Source organism: Diabrotica undecimpunctata, chromosome 10, assembly GCF_040954645.1.
Source record: "Diabrotica undecimpunctata isolate CICGRU chromosome 10, icDiaUnde3, whole genome shotgun sequence".
Lineage (NCBI taxonomy): Eukaryota > Metazoa > Arthropoda > Insecta > Coleoptera > Chrysomelidae > Diabrotica > Diabrotica undecimpunctata.
In genome coordinates, this window is record NC_092812.1 from 14,239,020 (window position 1) to 14,252,587 (window position 13,568).

Sequence of the window (13,568 nt, forward strand, 5' to 3'; positions counted from 1 at the left end):
AGCTGTTTCCAATCTAAATGGGTCACACTGTATATCGTTCTCACACTTACTTACCTAAAAGGTACTTCTCTCTCTAAAACATTGATTTCCCTATTCTGATAGTCATAAAAACGTCTATCTGCTTATTTTCGTTAAGTTTTGTAATAATATAATGTTTAATTGTTCTTTATTTTTGTAGAGTACGTACGGAAGTACGCGACAGAGGAAGCTCTTCGGGGTCAGGAGAACGTTAGTTCCGATAGCGAATCAAGTATGTCAGACTTTTCGGAAAATGAAGCTGAAGACATGGAGTTATAACGCAGGCTGTCATCAATCTCCAAAAGCTCGCTCAAATCAACTTCCTCCCGAATAGGTGACATTGATGATTCTACAGATGTGATCTTAAAAAAGAGTTTTTTATATAGTTCTGATTGTTTTGATGTTTCATAGTTTATTTTACTCATTGGTATAGTCGTAGCCGTCGAAGTGTGATTTCGTTATCTAACAAGATGTTTGTTATTGCCAGTCTAACCTTGCATACAGAAACATTACAAATATAAATTTCTGCCTGTTCAACCATGATTAGAGCTCCCAGAGCTTCTCTGGGAGACCTGTGATAGTTTGTGAAATAGTTTGCTAACGCCATCAAGGCTACCAGCAATGCCACCAATTTTGTTGGTCAACCTGGCTAAGATTCATTAACTTCAAGATACAGATGGCAATGTTTTGTAATTTATTTTTATTTCCAAGGAAGTTTTTGCACCATACTGCCCTTACAGAATTGTTGAAAGTAACTGATCCATATGAGTGATTTAACTGATGTAATTATTTCAAATCTCTCATTTCTTTGATACTTTCGCAGTTCTTAGAGCTACATATTTAGGGTATAATAATAATAATAATAATTTACTTATTTATTATAAAAATAACAACTAGTGTTAGCGTTAAAAAGCTAATTATTTTTTCTCGTTTATCCTAATAAGATATTCTAGATGGTTCCAGTTTCTTGTTCGATTCTTTAATTAGTAATTTTTAGTTATTTCCTTACATTTTTGGATATATAAGTATAGATGATGATAGCAAACACATCTCAAATTTTTGTTTATACGTATAAGTATATGCATTTCGTGTATCCAGAAATAATATTTAAACAAAAACTTGCGATTTCTGTAAATCATTTGTGAAATTGTTAATTAAATAGAAATAAAATTATATTTCTAAAATATGTCTTCAGAGTGAATTTTTTGTAAGAAAAAAAAATTAAAAAAAATAGTTTGAGGAGCCGTGGGACACTTGACAGAATCGAAGCTTCTTTCCAAGGAGTTTACATATATTGCGATTTAACTATTAATACCAAAGATACGACTTAGTGTCCTTATATTTCATATAATTTTTATTTTTCTGTCGGTATTTTCTGTTCTCCCCCTCTCATTTAGTCACGCTTTTCTCTGATCAATACCGAAGAATCTCTATCTCTCTATCTATCTCTCTAACGCCTTTTTGGCATGATGACTTCTTTGTTTTTGTACGTCGTTATATTCTTCACTATTCTTTCGTTTGATATATCATACGCCTTTCTCTGATCGTTGATATCGAAGAAATACCCTGACTTCCTTTTGCCAAACAAAAATCTGTTTTTCTACGTTATTAAATTCCCTTTTATCTTTTTTGATTTGAGCGGTCATCTGTTTTTCTTTGATTGTTATTACCTGAACACCTTGATATGAGACCATTTTGGTGTTTTTTACGTTGTTATATTTCCCGTCCACTTCTTCGTGTGCCTCATCTTTTAAGGACATTGCGATCATCATGGTCCGTTTAACTCTGTCTACAGTAGTTCTGTTGTTGTTTTTCTACTACACTGCTTTAAACTTTTCAACCAGGACGTCATGTCAGTCGTCAAACCTTTTCCTTCCACTTTCCCTTTTATAACCATCAACTCATATTTTTCATTTCTTAGCATGTGACCAAAGCAACTCATTTTTCTTTCCTTCTTAGTATTGAGTAGGGGAGCACGGGGCACAATGAAACACAAATTTGTTTGTTATTTTTCCTGTTTTTGCATGTAGATATATCAGTTTGAAATGTATTTTTAAAAAATGTCCTTCAGTACTAGGAACAGACTTATAGTAGCACCAAAAACCTTATTAACTGTTTTGAGTAATAATCCATTCAAGTTAAAAAAAAAATGTTTGATTGTGCCCCACCACTGGGGCACAATGTAACATACATAGGGGTACAATGTAACATATATAAAAACGACCAAGTTGTACAATAAACCAATGAGATTTCTTGGAAAAATAATTCAAACGTTGAATATAGTAGTTAGCCAATATTTCAATTAGTGAAGTCGATTCCGAAAGAAATAAATTGTTTTTGGCATTGGGTTGATCCCGCAAAAACCGGGTTCTCCAAAATCATCTTAATGCTATTCTCAGCGACTATTGATACATCTGGAACTGGTGGATCTAAAAAGGTGTTATGTCTTTTTTTTCTGAAAAACTTCACTTCGAAATCTCCGTTCGTATGCTTTTCTTTAATAACAAGTCCAACGTAGAACTTACTTAATTCTGACTGTTTAATTTATATTCCACCCATAATCATTTTTAATGGATGACCTATCCAGATCTATGAATTTGTCTTCATCAAAAATGAAAATGTCTTCAATGGCGTTTAAGTCGTCATCAGCCTCAATATAATTGACCACATTTTCTTCTTCAGATGAAGACTGAACATCTTCGATTTTTTTGGATTTCTTCCTAGTGTCCTTATTAAAATGTGTTATTTTCCGTTTGACCATTTCTCTTTTTGCTATTGATCCCGCCGTTTTATTGGCAATTGCAGTCATTTCTGGAGTACTGGTTGCTATCATACTTTTTCCTCTTGCTCGACCGTTTCTATTGTTTTTCCTACTCCCTGCCTTTAGAAATCCTCTAAAATCGTCAGGTCCGCATAAGGAAATTTTTTACATTACTGATGGTAGTAGAAGTACTGGGGTCTTGAGTTGTTATTGAAACTTGAGGATTTGGCTTCTGCATCGATTTCCATTATTTAGTTGTTAATTTTTTCAGCAGGAGCATTATCTGACGGTGGATCCTCTTTTACCTGTAATTACATAAATAATCGGCATCGGTGAAAACATGTCTGTCATATGAGTAAATCCCTGTTTTCTTAAAAACAGCAGTGATGTTTGATGGAGTCATTCCTCTCTCGTGAGTAATCTTTACAAAACCAGCAACATTGTAAATATTTGCTGTTTGTCCAAGATGCTGCATCATCCAAGTATCTATTGCAGCATTGTAATACGTTTTGAATGGCTTAAACACTCCAACGTCTAACGGTTGCAATTTATTGGTGGAATGTGGTGGAAAAGTTAACATAGTCACATTTTTTTTGCACAAATTAAGTGCCTCTAATGATAAGTGACTTCGTGATTGTCGCATAATATCAGAGTAGGCGATTGCATGCTGCTTTTTGAGTGGTGGATGAAATGTTTAATAACTTCAACAAATAATACAGAAGTCATCCAGCCTGATGGATTTGCCAAACCAAGAATACCAGTGGGGCATGTGAGGCTTAAAGTGTACACGTGGAAATATCATGACGTGGGATACAGTTGCCGCCCGCTGAGATGAAACAAGTTGTCACATAGGTACCCTTCTCAGCACTAGTGCACTTGCTGACCTGCTTAGCTCCTTTTTCGACTATTATTTTTTGAGGCTTCTGAACTGTGAATGTGCCCGTTTCGTCCAGATTAAATACTCTTGTTTCATCTGTAAAGTAAGGATTTTTGTACACTGCTTTCTTCTTTACGTGCCATTTCTGCGACGAAGGTTGGCAATCATCACTGCTATTCTAACTTTTGACACTACAGCCCGAAAGAGTTCAGTTGAGCTGCATCCAAACCATTCTCTGAGTTTTCTTAGTCAGGACATTCTTCTTCTACCTATGTTGCGCTTTTCTTGAATCTTTCCTGTCCCTGCATTATTACTGCTTGCAAATTGTCAAAAAACACTTCTAAATTTGTCCTTGTGAAAGAAGTAGCTCGGGACAAACTACATCCCTCAGGCGTTCTTTGACTGAGCGATGGATTTCTTTTCAAAAACCCATAGAACCAATCTTGTCCTGCCGATTTGTTAGCGTCCCATGAAATTGGATATTTTATTTTATTTATTACTACCATGCCATAGGCAACTTTCTTGCATTCCGCCACTGGAAGACCATAAAACATTTTGGAACACATTAGCAAATACTCTCTCAATTTATTTTCTTGTTCTACATTAAACACTTGTCGGACATTGTAGTGTGGAACAAACTTTAAATTTGTATCACACTCGTTCTTTTTTCTTTTTCACATACCTAGATAATGTTACGTAGTTTCTTCTTCTTCTTCCTTTGCCCTATCCGTTTCGGACGTTGGCTATTAACAAGGCTATTTTGACTTTGTTTACGGCACCTCTGAACAGTTCGGTCGATGTTAGTCCGAACCATTGTCGCAGGTTATGCATCCATGAGTGTCGTCTTCTTCCCGGTCCCCTCCTACTGTCGATTCTTCCTTGGACTATTAACTGTAGCAACCTGTACTTAGTATGCCTCTTGACATGTCCGAAGTACTCAAGCTTCCGTTTCTTTACGGTGAAGGTTACGTAGTTTACATTTTTTAATTCCGCTGCCCTCCTGATGGGGTGGCCTTGACAAACGAGCTATACTGCATCTTTCATGTCAGTTTCAAGAAACAAACCTTTATTGGTTTTTCTCTGATGATTTCGAACCATACTGGAACAAAAATAAAAATATTATTTTGATTAAATATTAATGAGACCTTAGAACGTTTCAAAATGCCCCGTAGTGTTATGTTTCATTGTACCCCAAACGTCCATATTTTCTATTTTATGCCAAATTCACAAAAAACATAACAATTATAGAAAAGAAAATGCATAAAAGCAATTTAGTAAATATAAACTTTTCGAATAATGCTACTCAACTAGATAAAATATTGCAGTTTTCACCTTTCACTGACAGTAACAGGTTCTCAGTTACGCGCCAGAATTTGAAATACGAACAATGTTTCAAGGTGCCCAGTGTTTCAACGTGCCCGTGCTCCCCTATCTCTTTTTTCATATTTCTTAATGTTTCCGTATTTGTTACGTGTTGTATCCATGATATTTTACACATTCTTCGATAACGCCGTATCTCAAAGCTGGCAAGTCTGTTTGCAGTTGCGTCCGTAATTGTCCAGGCTTCAACTCCATATAAAAGGGCAGAGAATACGTAGCATCTCAATACTCTAGTTCTTATTTCTATTCCCAGTTATCCATTGCCCAATACTGCTTTCATCTTCTGAAAACTCTTCTTCAAATCTCAATGCGTCGTTTTATTTCCAGTCTGTGGTCCCATCGTTCATTTTTTGTGTTCAGAGCCATTCCATACCTGTCGCAATACTGCGTAGTGCGATCAACCAAATTGTGCTGTTCTCAAGGATATTGTATCGGCTGCATATCTGAGATTATTCACTCTAGACTTTCGTTAATTGATATGCCGTTATTGATATATTCTAGTTCCTCTTTAAACATATCTTCTGGGCACATATTAAAAAGTAGAGGGGGTTGTACACAGCCTTGTCGGGCCTCTTCGACGGGAAATTCGATACAAAATCAGTGCAAACTCGTTACTCGGACGATTATCGAGTCGCTGATGACGAATATCATAACGGTGATGGTCTCCAATGCAATTGGTGCCCAGGACGGCCTTTTTCCTGGAGTTTTCAAATTGTTCGTATTTCAAATTCGATAAAAACTCAGTGCAAACTCGTTACTTGGGGGTTTTGGGGTCGTTGAACACTAATATCATGTCGGCTATCATGCACAAGGCACCTGGTGCCAGGACGGGTTTCGCCTCCTAGAAGTTTGTGAAAATTCGGTACAAAATCAGTGCAAACTTGTTACTCAAGGGATTTTATGGTCGCTGGTAACGAATATCATAACGGTGATGATCTCCGATGCACAAACTTCGAGATATCAGATCTTTCCTGAGCACAATGTGCCTCGGCACCATCACCGACATGATATTAGTGTTCAGCGACTCCAAAATTTTCGAGTAACGAGTTTGCACTGATTTTGTATCGAATTTCCATAAAACCCTAGGAGACGAGGCCCGTCCTCGGCACCAGGTGTCTCACACATCATTTTCGATATGATATTAGTCTTCAGCGACCCCAAAAATCCCTAAGTAATGAGTTTGCACTGATTTTGTATCTAATTTCCATAAAACTCTTCTGAGTACCGCATGTGGCAATAGAAACTACAAAACCAATAGCACTCAATAAGAAATACTGAATAACGGAAAGAAGGATTTACCTAATAGAAACCAAATACTCTCAAAAACAATATCTCCAGAAAAGAAGAAAAACGGAATCGAAAGTAGACATACTTAGAACACCATAATGGAAACCTTGAGATCAACTGCATGGAAAACATTATGACTTTTCTACAAGCGGATAATCTACTTCTGCTTTATTTAAGGCACTACAGCGTAGGTTATAGATATAGGATATATATGTTATTTCCATTGGCAAAAGTACTTCCTGAAGCGTTTTTTCCCAGAATAAATAAGTTGAAATCTTCAAATTACATTACCATCGAATTTGACAATGCTTTATTTAACTTTTAAAACACACTTTGACATTCATTTTCCATTCAAACTTTGCACTGTTCCTAGACCACCTGTTATGTTCCAACAGCTATGGCTACAAAATGTCAAATGTGTTCCCATAAAATTTACAAAAGTTACAAAAATTTTGCCTTCTTTTGCGTTTGTGGAAACTGGATATCGGTATGAGCTGCTGTAGTGATTTTATGGTATTGTGGCTACCTTCTTTGTATAGTTCAGCTGAGATATCGGTACATAACCAGTATTTCCTCGGGATGGGGGATACTCTGGTTTTGGAAAGTTTATAGCAATTATTTTTTGACAAATTCACATTTTTTAAGGTTCCGCTTTGAATTAACTTCTGTAATCTTTTTTACCAAACACTATTAGATACCAGCTCTACAAAAATATTGCTAAGTCATAAAAAAACAAAATATTCAATAAAACAAATTCCAATTTTTGTTTAACTTAATTACAAGAGTTTTTAAAAAATTTTGAAGGCTGACCTGCTCGTCTAAGTGTTGCAAAAACTTATACAAGAAGTGTCACAAGTCACAGATTTATTAACTATAATAAATTCTTATCTAGAGAAATAAAAAAATGCACTGTAATAATAAAAAAATAAGGCAAACACACCTATACCTCCAAGCAGTAGGGTCTACAGCTCCAAGGGCTGAGGAACATTCGCGACTGGACAGTTATCCGCAGTGTCGACTAACTCTTTAAACTTGAGTAGAGTCGAGAAAAGAATGAGCCAGCCAGAATGATTGCCAATGTCAGAGCGCCCGGACAAGGCACATAAAAAAGAAGGCATGGACCTCCTCCAGTTCCTCTACTTCTTGTAGTTCCATAGTTTGTTAATTCGTCTTCCTCTCTTCTCCCTTCTCTTTCTCTGTACAATTTAGCTCTATGTATGTGAAAAACACCCGAGGACCAGGTAAGAGTTGCCTCATCGCTAGCTTTACATAGAATGTGCTAGTGTGGTTTCTAGTCTTAATTTTCTTGAATTGAGTTCATTTGTTCTTTAATTTTCCTCCATGTTATATTATCGACCTCTTCTTCTTCTTCTTATTTCAGGCGAGGTACGTTAATCTCTGGCACTTGGTCAAGACCTTTGTACCATACCCTGTATTTTTCATTAAACTTAAACAGTTTCCTCATTCGTAGTTTTATTTCCAGGGAATTCCTGTCTCACATCACTATCACCGACATCCTAATTTCCCGAACGACAATACAGCTACTGACTTTTATGTTAGTAGATTGTGCGTAATGAATGCAATCTTACAAGTATATTCATTTTTCAGCTTTAATTTTGCACTTCGCGGCACTTTAGCCTTTAAAACGTACGTGTTCAACATTTTTTTTACTTCGTTGTATAGAAAACTATCGTATAGTTTAGTTGCATCTGTGCATTTTTTTATGGAGCGTTTGTTATCCTCCATATGATGAATCAAACTCCCTGAGATTTTGAAATCAAACATTTTGACCATTTTCTTAATGTTTAACTTTTGTGTAATTTTAGATATCCTAGTCTCATTTTTTTTTTAACATGAAGGGACAAACTTCCCAAGGGTATATATAAGAATCATACAAGTCACAAAATAGAGTAGATAAAACTATAACTTAAAATTATCTATAACCTAACCTGAAATTAATTTAATAATGTTATAGAATATAATTATTTTTGGCGTTATTTGTGAAAATTATAAATGATGTTCTCTGATCAAAAATATAAATATAAAAAGTGATTCCCATAAAACGTATAAAACAAGTTTTGACATATCGCTTTTATACGATATTTGGACACTTATTCAAAAGGATGGGAAATTACTGAAAACTTTTGTAATTAAAATCTTAAGAATACATTGAGCCATAAAACAGATTGAGATGTATGTGGCATGTCTTAACGATGAGATATGACGAACTGGTCCTAAAGTCGATGTTTTAAAAAACCTGTGTGACATAGACAACATGGAAGACCAAAAATCGCTTCGACGATGGAAGGTTGATAAATTGCTCTCCATCATCCAAAACCAAGTCATCAACTGTTTGTTGTACTTGTACTAGTGGTGAAAGAAACCTGTTGTCTAGTAATCTAAATAGGTCGCTTCTTGATCGATAGCATTCTGTTTCTACATGTTCTGAATATCATTTAATACCTGGAAAATCAGGAATTCCTTGTTCGTCAAACCCAACATATTTTGCAGTAACATGATAGCCATCAATTTCCCAATTTCCACTCAACTCAATACTTGAGCTAACACATTCATTTCCTGCAAACTCGAATTTGGATCTTTCTAAATGTTCATTAATTGTAACGCTACGTTCAAATATATATATATACATATATTTATATATATATATATATATATATATATATATATCCCTATCCCCATTTAGACCCTCCCATGTCATCAAATAAGCAAAGCAGACCCTCGCCCCCTCTAGAGTGCTCTCGTAATACTTACATCCCCTTAAGAATATTTACAACATAAGTGTAAGTTACTGTTTTTTTTGCGTGGTATCATTTCTTGGACGGTGAGTGACTGGTTTAGACCTATTTACGATACCACATAAAAAAGCATTGTTTGCTGAAAAATTCCCTGTTCCAGAAATTTGTAAACACAGCTTTCCTTTCTTCTTCAGAAATTTTTTGAATGCAATTGCCTTGGCATCTGCATACGTTGATTCCAATACCAACTTCGAGTTGTCAGCTGAAACATACGTGCAAATAAAATATTGTGATACACGTATTGAAATGGAATAAAAAAATTCAACTTAACGATATCAGAACTAGATTCTGTTGAATCGTCGTGGTTTTCTGACTCGTACTCGCTATTACTAGCGACTTACTAAAGCGCGTAGCATGAAATTCTTGACTTCTAAAGTTGACCTGTTGGAGGGTTTATTGAAATTTTTTAAAATATAGCCAAAAATAGTTATATTCCATAAAAGGTTTCCACACTGTATAAAGAAATATAGTAAAAGGAAAATTAAATTACATTTTACATACGAACCAAACTATGCAATGTTTATATTTAAAGTTTAATTTCATTTTTTGTGTATATTTAAATATATATAACTGTAAATATATAATTTTTTAAATTGATTTATGTTACTTTTTATTTTACCGAAGAGATTTTACCAAATCTCAAAAGAAAATATTGTTCGTGGTCGTAGTGGCCTTGGATTTTGAATTTTCGACACTTCTTGTAATTTTACCGTTTCACATCTGATTTTGTTTTTATTCTGTTCTTGAATTTTTTTTTGTCGTACGGGTATTATAATTATAACTTACATTGCGAAAGTTGTGACTAAAATTTCAGCGTACTTAAGCAATAATTATCTACTCTTTCTCATGTTTCGTTCGTAATTTAGTAAATTATTCGAATTGCAATGATCGCCTTGGAGTTCCAGTTTCTTCTTCGGCTCTTCAATTAGTCATAAGTAACACAGTAAAACTTTTACTTAAAAAATTACATTTATTGATATTTCCTCAGGATATTTGGATATATAAACGTAGATGTTGTTAGCAAAGACGTCTGATCAATAAAAATGTTATAATGTTAATTTGTTTTAACTTTTTCCCAAGGTCATTTTTACAAGAAAACACGATTTATGCAAAAAATCGGAACTTTTTTAAAATTATTAAGTCCATATAGGGTGTCCTCGAAAATAATGCGTTCCTTAAAGGTATAGGTAGAAGGCACCATATAGAGCAAAAAAGTCTTATAACATTTTTTTCTAAATTCAACCGTTTGACCAAAAAACGAAAATACATTTTGGTATGCAAACAGAAATCTGTTAACTACGTGCAGTACGAAAATCTAATCGTAGACAGTCAAAACTATTGTAAACAGATAGTTTGTCACCGCGAAAATGTTTTCGATTCGTGAATGACATGATTTGCTGATTATTTATGGAGAAGCGCAGTGTAACAGTAATTTAGCTGTCCAAATTTATGTGCATCGGTATCCCGAAAGGCGAACACCTAATTCTCGAACTTTTGTGAATTTTTCTTAAAGATAATTAGAAACGGGTTCTGTTGTACCGAAAAACAAAAATAGGGGAAGAACAAGAAATATCCGTCGATTAAATGTAGAAGACGACATTTTAGATGCTGTGGAAAATAATCCAAATGTAAGTACACGAACGGTGGCTAAAATGGTTGGAATTTCGAAAAACTGTTCATATAACATTTCGGGAACAAATTCTACATTCATACCACTATCAGAGAGTACAAGATTTCCACCGTGATCTTCCTTGAAGATTAACATATTGTAGGTGGTTTCAAGATAAACTTGTCAGAGAACCTGAAGTTCCATCCAACAAGTGTTATGTGCGGATGAAGCATGTTTGACGAGAAATGGTGTATATAATTGTCATAATTACCATATATGGGTTGACGGAACCCTTATTTAGCATGTAGGACAAATTTTCAACGAAAATTTAGCATAACTTTAGGGACTGGAATAATTAACAATCGTTTGATAGGACCATATGAATTACCCAGAGAACTTTGCAAACTCGCCGTGGAATGTGGTTTCTTCACGACGGAGCCCCAGCATATTTTACCAAAGCTGTTAAAAATCTTCTTTATACCACTTATACTCGTGGTTGGATTGGTAGGAATGGACCCATTCTGTGACCACCACGAAGTCCCGAATGGAATGTACTGGATTTTTATTTTTGGGGACATCTGAAATCGTTAGTTTATGATAACCGAGATGAAATCGAAAGAGAAGCTGAATTACGGGAACGAATTTTCTATGCTGCAGAAACTACCCGACATAATTTAGTTAACTATGGCATCACTAACAATTGGATTCGTCGTGTCAATGCATGTGTTCACACTTGTGGAGATCTCTTTGAATATTTATTATAATAATTATTGTCAAGTAAGTACAAGTATCTAATTTAATTTTAGTTCACAAGTTACTGTAAATTATGTAATTCAGTTGAAACGGTCGGCATTCAATACTTTTAAAGCTTAGTAAATACATAGTACTAGTTCAGTTAAAAGATAATAAGTTTTATTGTAAATAATTAACATTTTAACAATCCGTTTAAAATTATGCCATATTTCAATACATTTCAGAAAAGCATTACAAATAATTTTTCTTTGTTGCATTAATTACTTTTTAGGAATTAAACCATAGTACTTACTTACTTAAGTAAAAATAATAATTTATTTAAAACTTCGAGCTTTAATCTAAAACCTTAATTAATTCAGATAATAATAGATTAAGAAATAATTATTTTGAAGGTATTAGGTACATTTCCTAAGATGTTAAAAACCCTGAATAGTAAATAAACAAGGGTTGGATTAAGTTAAATATCCTAAGTCACAAACAAGTTTTTATTTAGAACCGTTTTTACTGCGTACGACGTTGCCAGATTGTTTAATTTTCTGAAAATAGAAATTTGCGTAGGTTAGAAGTGGGACACTTTTTGAATAATATATTTTTTAAATTATTTATTGGCTGCTCGTGAAATAATAATGCTAGGATATGTTAGATAGCCCTTTGACCTACCCAATTTAAAAAAAATGGCTGATATAAGTATTCTTTAAAATTAAGTATAATGGATAGTGTGAGGAGCTGCAAATGTCCCATACCACTGGGAGGAGTGGGGCACTACTAGGGAGGTCCGGGACAGGATGTATGTAATAAATGTTTGTATGATGTGTGTAATAAGTGTTTTTTTTTTTCAACACAATAGAAAATTTTCTTTATTATACATTGTATTTTGACAATTTAATCGAAAATACAAACAATCATTTTACTCTCTCTGTACCTCCAGATGATATTGGTGCAGGCAATTTAAGCAATATATCCTGTTTCTTCTTATTAGATAGATTGCAGATGGCTACAGATACTTTACCAGACTTCTTCCTTTCTCTCTCGAGAGCTAATCTTTCGGCCTCTGCTTTCTTTGGTGTACTAGTTAAAATACGACTTCTGCCTCTCTTCCTTGCTCTTCGAGCTTCTTTGCGTTGTGCAGCTTTAGAAAATGGTCGGATTTGCTCAGGTGTAATCAGGATTTTCATTGGCATTATAAGTTCTTGAGTGCCGTTAGAGTCTTTAGGATGATGATGGTTTTTCAAAAGAAGTACCATTAGCTTGTGCAGATGGAGGAGGCCAGTCAGTTACTGAAGACATTAGAAATTCTGCTTCGGTGAATGGCTCACTGTTGAAAGGGTAGATGCCAGTCTTTCGAAAACCAGCAATAATGTTCTTCTGCGTTACAGTCAAAGGGTAAGCTTGCCCCACAAGATCACCTATGCAGTAGATGGATATGGTTTTGCCTGGGTGATTCAGTAGCCAATCATTACAAACTCTGTTACATTGACTTTTAAATGAAGCAAAGACAGGCAAATGTGGTGGAAACGTTAAAAGTATAACTCCCTTTTCTTTTGCTGTCATTATCACTTCTAAACCCACATGGCTCTCGTGGTTGTCTAAAATTAACAATATTGGTTGTTCCTTAGTGCATTTTGTGCAATAAATTATGTGTTCGAGACTATGTTTAAAAAGATCACTTGACATCCAACCTGTCTTGCTAGTTAGTGCAATGCTGCTTGGAGGTGGACCATTTAAGAAAAACTCCTTATATCTGATTCTGGGAAACACAAGTACAGGTAGTAAAGCGTTTCCTATTGCATTTACTACAAAAAGGCCAGTGATTTGCTCCTCCCTTTCAGCCGATGTCACTTGTCCTACTTGCTTTTCACCAGGCTTATTTACAACCTTGGGCGGAATATTGAGTGTACTTATTCTTGTTTCGTCATAGTTGAATATACAATCTGAGGTGAGATTATACTTTTCATAGATAGTTTTTAAGTTATTTAGGAACATATTATCAACATTGGTTTTGTTGAAGCTTGTTGCCCTTCCCAGACTTGTAGCTTCTGGATACCTTCTTTGTGGCGTTCAATGAAG

General features: G+C 34.8%; 1 protein-coding gene across 1 annotated transcript in view; it reads left to right on the forward strand.

Annotated features, from left to right (window-relative positions):
* The window catches only part of UbcE2H (ubiquitin conjugating enzyme E2H), a 46,158-nt gene extending 35,961 nt beyond the window's left edge, over positions 1–10,197 (forward strand). Inside the window, exon 5 of the mRNA XM_072546707.1 lies at positions 179–10,197. Within this exon, the coding sequence (XP_072402808.1) occupies positions 179–297 (119 nt within the window). The 3' untranslated portion in view covers positions 298–10,197. The remainder of the gene's footprint in view (positions 1–178) is intronic.
* Positions 10,198–13,568: the final 3,371 nt, after the last annotated feature.